Source organism: Eublepharis macularius, chromosome 12 (genome assembly GCF_028583425.1).
Source record: "Eublepharis macularius isolate TG4126 chromosome 12, MPM_Emac_v1.0, whole genome shotgun sequence".
NCBI lineage: Eukaryota > Metazoa > Chordata > Lepidosauria > Squamata > Eublepharidae > Eublepharis > Eublepharis macularius.
Window position 1 is genome coordinate 57,068,723 of NC_072801.1, and position 15,111 is coordinate 57,083,833.

The window sequence follows — 15,111 nt, forward strand, 5'->3', positions numbered from 1 at the left end:
CTCAGAAGCTATACACATAGCATGGAGAAGTTTTTTTTTTAACTGATTAAAGCTGCTGCTACTGTTTCTGCTGCAGCTGTTCATTTGCTGTGTTTACTTAGAGCTCCAACTCGTAAATAGTTTATTGTTTTCTGAAACCTCCTCCTGCTGTTTCTTTTATTTTCCTCTTCATGCTACTTATATGTAGTTAGGTGAAAGATTTATTCATTTCTGGTGGAACTAAGAGGATAGCTCAGCTTTGTTTTTCTTATTTCTGTTATGTTACATTATGTACTTTTATAACTAGGGAGCACTGAGTAAGCTACATTTATTCATTTACTTAGATAACTGGTTGATAATCACTGGATTTTGACTTCCCTGTTTTTATAAATGTTAATTTTCTTTTAAGGCTCTTTTAAACTCTTTTAAATGGGTTTAAGTGGTTGTAGTCACTTTAGGCTGTCTCATTTTAACTTAGGTTATACCAATAACATACTGATTTTAGTGAATAGATATATACTGGTGATTACTGAAATAGGTAAAAAGCAGTCCCGCCTCTTTGCTGATAGGGATTCTAATATGATATTAAAACAAAGCAGATTAGATGCAATAGAACAATGGAACTGCCCAGTCATTTCCCAACATACTGCCTGATGCTGCTTTATAGTTTGATAGCCAAGAAACTACAGCTATAGTGAAAAAATCTCAGAAAGATACCGGAGAGAGCAAATGACAGTCATTTGTTTTGTTTTTTTCCCTTATTAATCCTTCCCTGTTGTTTAAGTCAGGCCGCAACCAAATGATATAGCACTTTGGGAAGAAAATTAAACTAAGTAAACTAGCGCTGGAAGATAAGATAGAGAAGATCTCCACAGCTACCATATATTTTCCTTTCGTGCTCAAGTAGGTTGGAACAAAGGATAACCACACACTACAAAAGACCATCATGCTGAAGGTGATAAACTTGGCTTCATTGAAAGTATCAGGCAGCTTCCTAGCTAGAAAGGCTACAGTGAAGCTAACAAAAGTCAGGAACCCCAGATATCCTAACATACAGTAAAACAGAACCACAGACCCTTCATTACATTCCAGTATTAGTTCTTCAGTGACTGAGTGCATGTCAACATCTGAGAACGGAGGAGACGTTGCTAGCCACACAGCACAAATGCCTCCTTGGACAAGGGAGCAGGAAAGAACGATGGAGTTGGCCAGTCTTTTCCCCACCCATTTCCTCATCCTGCTTCCTGGTTTGGTAGCCATGAAAGCCAGGACCACAGTGATGGTCTTTGCCAGTATGCAAGAAATGGCCACTGAAAAGATGGTGCCAAAGGCAGTTTGGCGGAGGCAGCAGGTCACCACCTCAGGCTGGCCAATGAACAGCAGGGCAGAAAGGAAGCAGAGCAGAAGGGAGATGAGGAGAGTGTAGGTGAGGCTCCGGTTGTTTGCTTTGACAATGGGAGTGTTCTGGTGCTTTATAAATGTTCCCAACACCAGAGCTGTGATCAAAGAGAGAGAGAGAGCAAAAAAGGCTAAGCTGACTCCTAAAGGTTCTTCATAAGACAAGAAAGAGACATCCTTGGGAATACATAAATCCTGATTTTTGCTTGCAAATTTTTCATCTGGGCATTTATAGCAATCATTCATGTCTGAAAAAAAAACATTCAGATTACAATCAAAATATGATGAAAAACTTACCAACATATTGTAACTGTCTCCTATGTATGTTTCAGGCTCCATGTATGTTTCGGGGCTTAGTATAAACGGCCCCACTGCTGCTTGCAAGCAGCGGCAGGGTCCTTTAAACACCATCAAAACAGCCCCCCACCCCCATCTACCCCTGCCCCCACTTACCTTGGCCTCATGATCAGCAGTGGCTCCGGCCCTCCCCGCCGCCTGTGGGCCATTGAGCGGCAGAGGCGGCAGTGCGGCAGGAGGCAGTGCAGCAGCAGGGGAGCTGGCTGGCTCCAGGCCACCACTGCCACCGAGCAATGGCGACGCCACCAAGCGACGACAACATCCACAACGCAGATGCCGATGAGCAACGACGATGCTGACAATGCTGAGAGAAGCCGACACCACCGAGCAATGCTGTCACTGCAGCTGCCACAACTGCGTGATGACGATGATGCCACAGCCAATGCCGAGTGGCGCCACCACCATGGCCACCACGGCCATGCGATGCTGACACCGATGCCAATGGAGGGGTTGCCCCAGGGGGAGGGGGAAGTGGGGGTGGGGGCTCCAAATATTAACGGAGCATACTGAAGCGAGTAAAATACCATAATTCAGAAGCGGCTTGCCCAAATTCCCAAATTAATCCCAAATTATTTTCCCCAATTTTTTCCCGCTTTGGTAAACCCGAAACAACCTGGCCCTGGATACCCCTAGTCTCGGCCCATTTTCAAACTCTGCTTAGGATCACACTGTAAGTGTGATTCGGGACATAAAAGTTGGCAGCCTCCTTTTACTTCAGGGAATATTCTCAGCAGTTCAAGGAACTATCCAAGTTTTGGAACTGCAACAAGCAACTCAGCCCCAACTCAGAAAGGTGACCAATCAATGTGTACATGTTTCTTACCCTCTTGGTCTGAAATCTTCCCTTCTGGGCATGGGATGCAAACATAGCAACAAAATTGCTTTCCCTCCTTCACTTGCTTGCTGTAGCCATGATGGCAACCCTTACTACATACAGAAATAGGCAACACCTAATCAAGAAAGTGACAGGTAAGAAAGCAGTTATTCGTATCTGAAAAAAGCAAATATCAAAATATGATGAAAACTTACCAACATTTTAATTGTCTTCTATGTATGTTTCAGGATATTTTAACCTTAAAACTGCTGGTATTCAGAAATGTGGCAGGGAGATGATGCAAGTTACAGCTCATTAGAATACAAAATAGTCTCTAGAGTTCTAAGGTCTGTAAGAATTAGAGTTTCATTGGGCTATGGGTGCCACAGTGAAGCCTCCAAATATCCCAGAGTGTTGCTGAAATGTCATGACATAAAATAAGAGCTCACAATATGCAACCAAAGAGGCTCAACGAGGGGGAGCCACTCTGACAAAATCTATGCTAAAAAGCTTTCCCCAAAAAACAATATTGACACAATCAACAATCTTTGCTCAATGCTACTAAATTCACAACGTAAATAACATAATGAACAATAGAATGTGTAAAATGCTCTGTGCTGTAGTTAATGCTATATAGTAAAGTTACTAAGCGAATATAACATTCCATACATTTCCAAATCTTATTAACACACAGTAAACAAAGTCACAAACTTCTTACAGAATTCTTACAAAGTTCACTGGACCTCAAAATCATACATGCACATCAGTAGTATTGATAGTTTTCGAGTCCAGTAATTCTCTCAAGATACAGTTTGTGAACCTCTTCTTGGATACACACCTTCATGCAGTGAGGGGGTTTGAGTGTGCCAGTGAGCCTGAGAGCAGCACCATCAGGAGCACAGGCTTGATCAAGAGTCTAAACTTCTGGAAGAGTCACTCAAGGCGGAATGGTCAAAGCTGAGACACCAGACTAAGATGTATCCACCCCCTTCAAGAATCAATGGTCAAATGGGCAGAAGAGAATTGAATGTTCCAAAGGTGATGGGAGCAGAAGAATCCTTGAAGTTTAGCTACTGGGCAGTAGCAGTAGAATTTTGTGAAGCCAACAACCTGTTCATTGCTAATACTTGCTTCAGGCAACCAAAAAGGCGATTGTATACGTGGAAATCACCAGGTGAACAATACAGGAACTAAATAGATTACATAATTGGAAGCAGTAGATGGAGAAGCTCTATTCTCTCAGCTAAAACAAGACCAAGAACTGATTGCAATACAGATCACGAGTTGCTACTATCAAAAATTAGAATAAAGCTGAAGAGAAACACCAAAAGAATCATAGTGCCAAGATACAATCTAAATAACATTCCTGAAGAATTTTAAATTTTAAAGCAGGTAAGGAACAAATTTTAAAGCAGGTAAGGAACAAATTTGCAATACTAAGTTTAATTGATTGTGAGCCAGAAGAACTATGGGCTGAAACTAGAGATATTATCAAGGAAGAATGTGCAAAGACTATCCCTGTAGCCAAAAGAAAGGAGAAGCCTAAATGGATGCCTGAGGAAACTCTTAAAATTGCTAAAGATAGACGAGAAGCAAAAGCAAAAGGCAACAGAAATAGGGTCAAACCTCTAAATGCAGCTTTTCAGCAGCTTGCATGCAGAGACAAAGAAATCTATTATAATAACCAGTGCAAAGAAATAGAAGAGAACAACAAAAAAGGAAGAACAAGAGATTTGTTCCAAAAGATCCGAGAAATCAAAGGGAAATTCAAACCACGGTTTGGGATGCTGAAAGATCAATATGGAAATACAATATCTGATCAGGACAAAATAAAGGAAAGATGGAAGCAATACACTGAGGAACTATACAAAAGAGATGGACGGATGACAGATACTTTCGAAGAAGAATCTTGTGATGAAGAACCAGAAATCCTAGAAAGTGAAGTAAAAGCTGCACTCAAAGCAATTGAGAGAAACAAAGCACCTGGAGTAGATGGAATACCCATAGAGCTATTTCAAGCCACAGAAATGGAGTCCATCAGAATCTTAACAAGAATATGCCAACAAATATGGAAAACAAAACAATGGTCCACCAACTGGAAATGCTCAGTCTACATTCCAATCCCCCAAAAAGGGGATGCCAAGGAGTGCAGCAACTATCGGACAATTGCATTAATCTCCCATGCAAGCAAAGTGATGCTCAAAATATACAGCAAAAGACTCTTACCATATGTGGAATGAGAAATGCCAGATGTTCAAGCTGGATTCAGAAAAGGAAGAGGCACCAGAGATCACATTGCAAATTTACAATGGCTAATGGAACATACTAGGGAATTTCAGAAGAAAATCAGCCTGTGTTTTATAGATTACAGCAAAGCTTTTGACTGTGTAGATCATGAAAAGCTATGGAGAGTCTTAAAAGAAATGTGGGTTCCACAACATCTGATTATTTTGATGCGCAATCTGTACTCTGGACAAGAGACTACTGTCAGGCCAGAATATGGGGAAACAGAATGGTTTCCAATTGGCAAGGGTGTCAGACAAGGATGCATATTATCTCCCTACCTGTTCAACCTCTACGCAGAGTATATCATAAGGAAAGCTGGATTAGTTCTAGAAGGAGGAGAAGTGAAAATTGGTGGGAGGAACATTAACGATCTGAGATATGCAGATGACATCACATTACTAGCAGAAAATAGTGAAGACTTAAAATGACTACTGATGAAGTTTAAAGGGGAAAGCGCCAAAGCAGGATTACAACTGAACATCAAGAAGACAAAAGTAATGACTACTGAGGAACTACACAATTTTAACGTTGACAATGAGGAAATTGAAGTTGTTCAAGATTTTCTATTCCTTGGCTCAATCATCAACCAACAGGGAGACTGCAAGGAAGAAATCAGAAGAAGATTGAGACTTGGAAGAGCAGCTGTGAGGGAGCTAGATAAGATCCTTAAAGATAAAGATGTCTCTCTGGGAACCAAGATCAAGATAATCCAAACTATAGTATTCCCCATTGCCATGAATGAATGTGAAAGTTGGACGGTAAAGAAAGCTGACAGGAAAAAAATTGATTCATTTGAAATGTGGTACTGGAGGAGAGTTTTGCGGACACCATGGACAGCCAAAAAGACACATAAGTGGGTATTAGATCAAATCAAGCCTGAATTCTCCTTAGAAGCTAAAATGACAAGACTAAAGCTATTGTACTTTGGTCACATCATGAGAAGACACGATTTTCTGGAAAAGTCAATAATGCTAGGAAAAGTGGAAGGCAGCAGGAAAAGAGGAAGACCTAAAACAAGATGGCTTGACTCAATAAAAGAAGCCACATCCTCCAGTTTGCAGGATCTGAGTAGGTCTGTTAGAGAGAGAACATTTTGGAGGTCTTTCATTCATAGGGTCACCATCTAAAACAAGATGGCTTGACTCAATAAAAGAAGCCACGTCCTCCAGTTTGCAGGATCTGAGTAGATCTGTTAGAGAGAGAACATTTTGGAGGTATTTCATTCATAGGGTCGCCATAGGTCGGAGACGACTTGACGGCACATAACACACACACACACAGTTCATGAAATAACAGTTCCTTTCCGTGTAGTTCCATGTTGTTTTCTTCTGTCTTAATATCTCCCACCACATATGACTATTAGCACTAGCCCATTGTGTCTTTTTCTATTTCCTGTGAGGATTGCTGGATCAACTGAGTGGAGCTGCGTGGAATGTTATACTCACTTAGTAACTTTACTATACAGCATGTAATTATTGTTTTGGCGGGAAAGCTTTTTGGTATAAGTAAAATAAAAGCTGGCAGGCTCCTTTTCCTTCTAGGAATATTCACTGAAGATTAAGGAACAATGCAAGTTTTGGAAATGCAATGAACAACTCAGCCCCAACACAGAAATATGTCTTCATTTCTCATCAGAACTTTCTACCATTATTCATTTGAGACAGGAAATCTATATACACATCTCAAGGTTTCCTCTCAGCCTATATCTCCCCAGCCTTGCAATTGGTGTTCAAAATGTGAACCTACATAGTCACCATATGTTTATGGTTTTAAAAGCATTTTCTTATGGACCACAGCCAACCTGACTGATCAATGTGTACATGTTTATTGTCAGGGCTTGTCGCTGCCACCTCTGGGCGGGGCCCCAGCTGGGCCAGCCCTGACATCAGAGGGGCACCAGGGATGCTGCAGGACCCTGCTCTGTGGAAGGAGGGGCAGTATACATCACCCCAACTCCCTCTCAATCCACTTGCTGGCCTGCTCAGCCTGGTCTGCTTACCCTCTGTGTCCTCCATCATCTCCTTCTCCCAGAACTCTCCTCCAAGCCTCCGCTCTCACTCCATACCATCTCTCCTTACTCACCCCCACCACCTCAGAGCTCTTCCTAGCCACCTTATATAGGGTTTCCTTTCCCTGCCCCGCCCTCCTTCTAGGCTTGTTCCCTCTCCTGACTTGGCCCAGCTGTGCCTTCCCTCAGGTGTTTCCCTCCTACCACTAATCCCTTCTTGGCTTCCTTGCCTTGCTGGCAGGGTGGGGTTGAATGCGAGCCATCCCCAGCTGAGGTCTCCTTGGCCTTGCTCACGAGGAACTGCCCCAGCCGGTTTCTGTGCTGCTGAGCATGCCTGGCCTTGCTCGTGAGGAGCTGCCCCAGCTGGCTTCTGGGCTGCCTGCTCATTGATGCTGGGCGGGGCTACCCATCTCCTCCCCCAGAATGCCTGTGGCAGCTCCACCTGGAGGGGCTTGACACCTAGCAACTCCTGAGCCAGGCTGCTGTCCTCTAGCCGGGGTGTGGCTCTGGGCTGTAGTGGCTGCTTCTCCTCCTTGGCTGGTAAGGGCTCTGTTTGGGCTGCTGCTGGGTCCCTATTCCCCCTGCCTTGGCCCTTTTCCTGTGTCCTGCTTAGCCCCCTCTCTTCCCCCGGGAGGGTGGAACTGGCTGGTCTCTCCCTGCTCCCTCCAGCCCTCTGAGGCTTTGGCCTTTCGACCCTTCCCCCTGGAGTGGGCAGGTTCTGGACCTGGTTGCTGGCTGGGGTGGTAGGGCCACTGCCTCCCGGTTGCCTCCCACTGCTCCCTCCTGGCAAGTCTGGGGGCTGGGACTCAGACCCCGGACATTTATTACTCTTCTGGTCTGAAATCTTCCCTTCTGGGCATGGGATGCAATCATAGCAACAAGATTCCTCTCCCTCCTTCACTTGCTTGCTGTAGCCAGGATGGCAACTCTCACTACATACAGAAATAGGCAGCGCCTAATCAAGAAAGTGACAGGTGAGAAAGACTATATTGATTCTAATTGTCTGGAATCCTTAAAGTTATATATGTAAATTAAAGGATCCCTCTGTCCACCCGTGACAGACATAACTCCACAGAAGACAAAGCTAGAAGTCTCAAAATTGACCACAGGCTTCAGGGTAGCCGTGACTAGACATAGGCATGAACGAAAAAAATTTAATGAACCAGCGGTTCATGGTTCAGTGCTGCCGCCGATCCCAAGATCACGAACCGCAACGAACATTTTCTGTTGCCGAACCAGTTCACAGTTCGCGGTTTGTGGTGTGCAGAACGGTCCCCGTGGCACAGAGAGCCCATATTCCTGGAGAGTGTTTTGCAAGCTCTCCTACAGCCATCACCCAAGTTTGAACAAGATTGCAAAAGGGATCTTGCAGTTATACCCTCTCCAATCCAAGGCCCCCAGGAAACTCCCACAAAAATCCAAGCTCAAATATAATCTCAGTCTCTCTCCTCAAAGGCTAGCAAGTGGCAAGCAAGAGTTCTGTCCCACTCCACTGCTCGCTGAAAGTGAAACCCAGCCTGGGAGCCCATGGCTATTTATAAGCACAGGTCCCATTGAGCAATGCAGGAGGTCTGTGTTTGGCCATCAGAGCTGCATATCAGGGTTTGCAGGGATGAGATTGGATTGCCCGTGGCTACAGAACACCCCCTTCCCCCTCCCTCCCCTGGGTGTCTTCTCCCAACTTGTAACCACTTTGCAGCTCCGTGGTTGGAAGGAAGACCTGCAGATCAAGGTAAGCTGGGCTTCCATTTGGGTTTCCAGGGCAACAGAAGGAGTGCAGACAGAGTTCAGGCATTCCCCCGGCTCTGTTGCCAGGGGAATTGATTGCTGGCACCTGAGTGTCTGGCTTCCCGAACCGCAGCCGAACGCACTGAACCAGGCCTCTCCCGAACTCTGGTTCGTTGGCCGTGGACAATCACGAACCACTGGTTCACGATCGTGTGATCGCCAATTTCGTGGGTTTTTGAAGTTCGTAATGCGGTTCGTGCCCATCTCTAGCTGTGACAGTTCATTAACAAATGTGAAGTTAATTGGAACATCACAGCCCATGTAATCAATAGAAAACCACACCTTTGTGTTTTTTGTACTGGAAGGAAGGGAATCCTAGTCTGGGTTATCTGCAGAACCCCCCATAATGTTATTTGCTATGAACATTAAGTTTTGCCTGGGCAGACATAAGTCATCCAAAACTAAAGCTAGCACTTTCAAAATTGATTACCCACTTCTGGATGATTTTAAGAGTTTCAGTGCCAAATATGAAGGGAATTGGAACATTCTGTCTCACGTAATGGCCCAAAACTCTGGTTGTCTCCAGACATACACAAACAATTTGCACTGGCAGCTATGGTTGCCCATGGAAACCCCAATTCATCCAAAAATAAATGTTCATGCCTTAGAACTAGCCACTGGCTTCTAAATGATCGTGTGTGAGTAGCACAGCCATTCTGTTACCTTATAACAGTATTGTTGTTTTTTTAAAACAAGAAAAGCTATGTTTTGAGACCTAAATGTTAGAAATCCAACATCATCTGTGAAAAAAAACATCTACCATTTGCCCCCCACCCCACCCACTTCAGAATGAAAAGGCAGACATGAGAGTTGAGAACTAAAGGACGGATTTATTAAATTACAGCAACATAATTGTCAACACGGCAAGGGTCTAACTAACAGTACAGGCCAGGCCCGGGGGTCACTCCTAGACCTCTGCCCTGACCTATCTGGGTGAGCCCCCCCACTGCTCCAGGTGCAAGCCATCCATGTGCATGGCTGGGACCCGGCCTGGCTGGGATATCTGGAATTACGGACCAATGGTTCAATGGACTGGCCCAAAAGTCATTGGGTCCACAGAAAATGTGTCCCCACAGCCTGCCGGTTTACGAACACTGAACCAGGCTGGTTCATGTCAAATTTTGGTCTGCTTTCCAGTCCACGCCCACCTCTTTCCTGCAGTAGAACAGCAGGATTTTCAGCCAGTGACACCTTAGTGACCAACAAGATTTTCAGAGTGTAAGCTTTCAAGAGTCAGAGCTCCCTTGAAACTTATGCTGGATAATGCTCTCCCAAGCATTGGGAGGCAGACCTTTTCTTGCCCGCAGTCTCCTAACCTTAAAGAACTTCTCACTCATAATCATGTTCTTCCTAACACTGACATGGACTCTGGGACCAGAGTATGCAATAAACCAAGATATTAACTCTGTCCCCAAATTTACTCCAATACCACGATCACTGGACCTAACACCAATTATACCATCTCGGGATCATTCTGAAGGAGGAAGTCTGGGGGAGAACTGGCTTGTCCATGGGTTTCCCACCAGGCAGTCTGTCCTCACAACTGGGCCATAAAGCAGCCAGCTGCTCCTGACAGCTCCCAGCTCCTCACCAATGAGAATACGCCAAGGGGGCTCACCAGTCCACTAATTTTCCCCAACTTCTCACCTGCCACCAGCAAGGCCAAGCCTCTGCTTTAGCCTTTGCCCCCCACATGTGGCTTGAAGCCAACTTGAGCCCTTGCTGCATATCATTCCAGAAGATTTTGTTCTCTTTCACCAATAGCTGAACTCCATCCGCTCTGTCAAAGTCAGCAAATTTGGCCATGATTTGCAGTTGGGGCAGATAGATTACCAACCCCTCTCCCAATGCCTAAAAGAGGGCTCTCTTGGCTTTATGCCTAGCCATCTCAATCTCTTTGAGTCCAACACTTCCCACCACACATGATGCAGAAGCATTGCAGACTACATTAACTTCAAATGACCAGGCCACTACTTGCCTATGCACTGCAAGTCTGTGTGAGCCTGTATTGGAAGGGCCATGCTGCACAGCCAAAGTCATTATCTAACAGGTGAATGACCAAAATGTGAGGCAGAGGACTGCTCCTTTCCTCCAGCACACCAGGCCATCTTGCCTATATGTGCAAGCCTGTGTGAGCCTGTATCAGAAAGGCCATGCCCTGCAGCCAAGGTCAATACCCCCAGGTGAATTATCAGAACATGCGGTGGAGGACCGCTCCTCCCTGCCAGCACAGCTTGCCTATGCATGTAAATCTGTATGAGCCTGTATTGAAAGGGCCATGCCCCACAGCCAAGGCCATTACCCCCAGGTGAATGACCAGAGCATGAGGTGGAGGACTGCTCCTCTCCTCCAGCGCACTAGACCACCTTATCTATGCATGCAAGTCTGTTTGAGCCTGTATCAGAAGGGCCATGCTCCGCTGCCAAGGTTCACTCATTCACTCCCAGGTGAATGACCAGAACATGCGGTGGAGGACCGTTCTTCCCCCAGCACACCTTGCCTATGCATGCAAATCTCTGTGAGCCTGTATCAGAAGGGCCATGTCCCACAGCAAAGGTCATTACCCCCAGTTGAATGAACATGAGGCAGAGGACTGTTCCTCCCCTCCAGTGCACCAAGACACCTTGCCTATGAGTGCAAGTATGTGTGAGCCTGTATCAGAAGGGCCATGCCCCGCAGCCAAGGTCATTACCCTCAGGTGAATGACAAGAACGTGTGGTGGAGGACCGCTCCTCCCTCCGGTGCACCAGGCCACCTTGCCTATGCATGCAAGTCTGTGTGAGCCTGTATTGGAAGGGCCATGCCCCGCAGCCTAGGTAATTACCCCCAGATGAATGACCAGAACATGAGGCAGAGGATCTTCTCTTCTGGGCCCTGGCCTTTCCTAAGCATCGAAATGTGCTGTACACAGAGGATGAGGAAACTTGCCTCGGGGCCTCCTGGTTGTGGGGCACATACATGCCCCTCCCTTTCTCTGGGGCGGCTTTTGACTGGCTTTCTTTGGTGGCATTCCACCATGCAGTTACAGCAACCCACAAAGCCTGACACCTAGTAACTGTGATGATTGTTCTTTAATATCAATGTGTTTTGTTTGTTGTAAATTAATTGCTATTATCAAATCCCACACACTGCCAATCAAATGGTTTCCACTTTCCCCTTCTGTCCCTATCTTTCTTTGCATAAAACCCAGTTCTTGCTAAAGCAGATGCAATAACACAATAAGCCATCAGGTGGTCTGAGTAAGAATGCCTAATAGCAGTTCTTTAGGTCTTAAAAAGACAGCAAAATTGAGGATGGAAAAAAAACCGGGGGGGGGGGCTTACCAGCAACCACCCTCAAAATGTAGTCCTTTGCTAGACCAGTAGCAATAATGTATGGAGCAATGGACCCCTCAGATGGCTGCAAGCCACCCACGCGACCTCCAGCAAGGCCTTTGCTGTTGTTGCTGTAAGTACTCCCTCCCAATAAAATGAAAACAATGGTGAGGGAGAGAAGCCTAGATAGGCCAGAGGCCTGTAGGGGCTGAGTCCAACCCTGCTTTAGCTTCTCGGCTGATAGATAACAGGACCCAAATGTAAATAAGAAAAAAGTCTCTGCCAAACCACTGAGCTGGCGCTAGGTCCGGGCTCTCATCCTGGAGTTTGAAGGTAAGAACCAGGGGAATATCACAGCAAGACCTCCAGCAAGGCCTTTGCTGTTGTTGCTGTAAGTACTCCCTCCCAATAAAATGAAAACAATGGTGAGGGAGAGAAGCCTAGATAGGCCAGAGGCCTGTAGGGGCTGAGTCCAACCCTGCTTTAGCTTCTCGGCTGATAGATAACAGGACCCAAATGTAAATAAGAAAAAAGTCTCTGCCAAACCACTGAGCTGGCGCTGGGTCCGGGCTCTCATCCTGGAGTTTGAAGGTAAGAACCAGGGGAATATCACAGCTTCTACAAGGCAGCTACTGCCACCTAGCCCTGAGGGCCTTCAGTAAAACCAGCCTTGGAGGAGCCTGGCTGAGAGAGCTTGAGGTGTGCTCTGCTCAGGCCAAGTACAAGGCACAAATGAGACGCTGAGGGGCAGAGCAGCCTTATAAGGCCTCCTGCTCCAAGCTCTCCAGCGTTTCTAGATGACCAGGAAAGCGCCACTATCTCCTCCTCCTTAGGGAAGGCAAAATGCAGCCCCCAGCTGAAGCAGCTGTTGCCACTGGCCAGGACTGCCATATTCGCAACACCTGTTGTTTTGGGTATTTTTTACCCTGAGCACATCTTGTTATATTAGCTTGGGAAAACAAACACACCAACAGCAAAACCAGATTATTAAAAGCTTATTTTCTTCCCCAGAAGCTTTTTTGTTTACAGAAAGAAATCTGTAAGTATTAAAAGGCTGTACTTCAAGGACGCAGTTTGCTACAGTCCAGTAAAATTCTTTTGTCCCCTGTTCTTCTGACACTCAGTGCTCAACTATGGCTAAAAGACACCTCAAACTTTAATGTACTCTACCTGGTTGAAAGAGCTCGGCCATGTTATCTCTGACTCACTGACGGTGAACATGAGTTCTGGAGTAGCTTGGGGACCCATTCTCCCAACCTTCACCCTGTGAAAGGATTGGTTTGAGGCAAAAATCCAGTTCATAATGTCATAGCCAGCTACCAACTCTCCATTCTTGTTGAATGAAATTTGGTTCCCAGCACTGTTGTTAAATGCAACCCTTCTAAGGAAGTCATGGAGCTAGAAGAAAAAGGAGAAAGGTTTAACAACATTCAAAACAATATTCAAATTATATACTACCCTTCAGGACAACTTTATGCCCAATCAGAGTCACGACAATCATCTTGTGAGGTGGGAACTGGAAATCCTTGCTCAGTCTAGCTCCCAAACATCCCTCTGCTATTTTCAACTGAATAAAAGTTTATTCACAAGAATCCAGTTGAAGCAGGAAGCATAGTCAGAGAGGGTGGAAAATATATCCTGTCTTACAAAACAACAGGGGTTTAAAAACTTCTCTGACCTATCAAAGACAACGTGGTGTAGAGTCTGAAAAGGACCTAAGAGAACCAAGTTTGAATCCCCAATCTGCCGTGAAAACATTGTAGCCCCCAGGATCCTGGCCTCATGTGGACCCCATTTTGATCCCTCATTTTGCATCAGCATGAGCCTACCAATATAATGATAAAAAATAATAATAACATTCCATTTATATACTGCCCTTTGCAACAACTTAATGTCACACTCAGAGCAGGTTACAAAGTGTATTATTATTCTCACTACAGTCACTATGTGAGGTGGGTGGGGCTGAGAGAGTTCTGAGAGAGCTGTGACAGACCCAGGGTCATCCAGCTGACTTCAAGTGGAGGAGTGGGGAATCAAACCTGGTTCTCCAGATTAGAGTCCACTACACCAAACTCACAGCAGCAGCTGAGCAACAGTGTGATGGATCTTTGATTGCCCACCTATGAAATGACGGCATGAGACATAAAAGTTGGGATAATTTTGACCCCTATATTTATTAACTCTTCCTGCTTGACTTTGGGTGGACTATTCTATCCAATAGGCTGTCAAAGGGTTTCTGATGTTACCAGACATTTGACCATGAATCAAAGCCCCAAACTACAGTCATTAAGTCGATTTCTCTAATCCAGCAACCCATTTCTATTCCTCTTCTAAAGGATTTGAGTCAGTTTCTAATTACTCTTTTGTAAAGAGGAAGATTTGATTACATCTTATAGAAGCCATGTATTCTAACAACTACACATTCCAGAAGCTCTGAACTGTGATCCCATGCTCCAAAGCACACATGATAAGATATTCCTATACATGTCCCCCCACAACCCCTCTGGCCCATGGTTCAGGCCACAGGGAACCTGGCGACCCTATGGTAGACTGAGAAGAGCTGATCGTTGACCACCATCCTCCCCAAAAGTCCTGGATCTGCTCATTTTATGCTTGTTCATGTATGAAGTCTGGGGAAATATAATTTAAATTCTTTAGTTTGTAACTTTCGCTGAAAGGTGTCATGTTACACCCTCTGGAATATACCAAAGAAAAAGATTGTCTAGGTGGCAGCATGTTCTAGATAGACAGGAATGTAGGAGGAATACTTTTTTTTTGTTCGAACCTTTTCTCCCGCTATGTCTGCAGAATTCTACTCTTAGAGCGGAACTACAAGTGACAAAAGGCACAGATTGGACACTTGTCAGCTTCCCTCATGTTTTGATGGGACATGTAGGCAGCTTGGCAGAATGTTGGACAAGTGACAGTTGAAAAGTCCATTGGACAGCAGTCGGAGAGCCAAACTGCAAGGCTAGGATGCCTACATTTCCCATCAAAACTTGAGGGAAGCTGACAAGTGTCCAATCTGTGCCTTTTGTCACTTATAGTTCCGCTCTTAGGCTGTCCTTATAGAACACCCCAGATTTCACTCTCTCTCAAGCTAGCTAGGCAAGTAGCTGTATTTCTCCACTTTTCTATCTAGTTTAGCTTTTATTACACCTTTAATC

At 45.2% G+C, this 15,111-nt stretch overlaps 1 protein-coding gene across 1 annotated transcript in view; it reads right to left on the bottom strand.

Moving 5' to 3' along the window:
* Positions 1 to 684: 684 nt before the first annotated feature.
* The window catches only part of LOC129339493 (vomeronasal type-2 receptor 26-like), a 35,809-nt gene continuing 21,382 nt past the window's right edge, over positions 685 to 15,111 (bottom strand). The window contains exons 4-6 of the mRNA XM_054994072.1: positions 13,115 to 13,342; positions 7,671 to 7,797; positions 685 to 1,625 (exon numbers count right to left, since the gene is read on the bottom strand). Coding sequence (XP_054850047.1) covers positions 685 to 1,625; positions 7,671 to 7,797; positions 13,115 to 13,342 — 1,296 coding nt within the window. The remainder of the gene's footprint in view (positions 1,626 to 7,670; positions 7,798 to 13,114; positions 13,343 to 15,111) is intronic.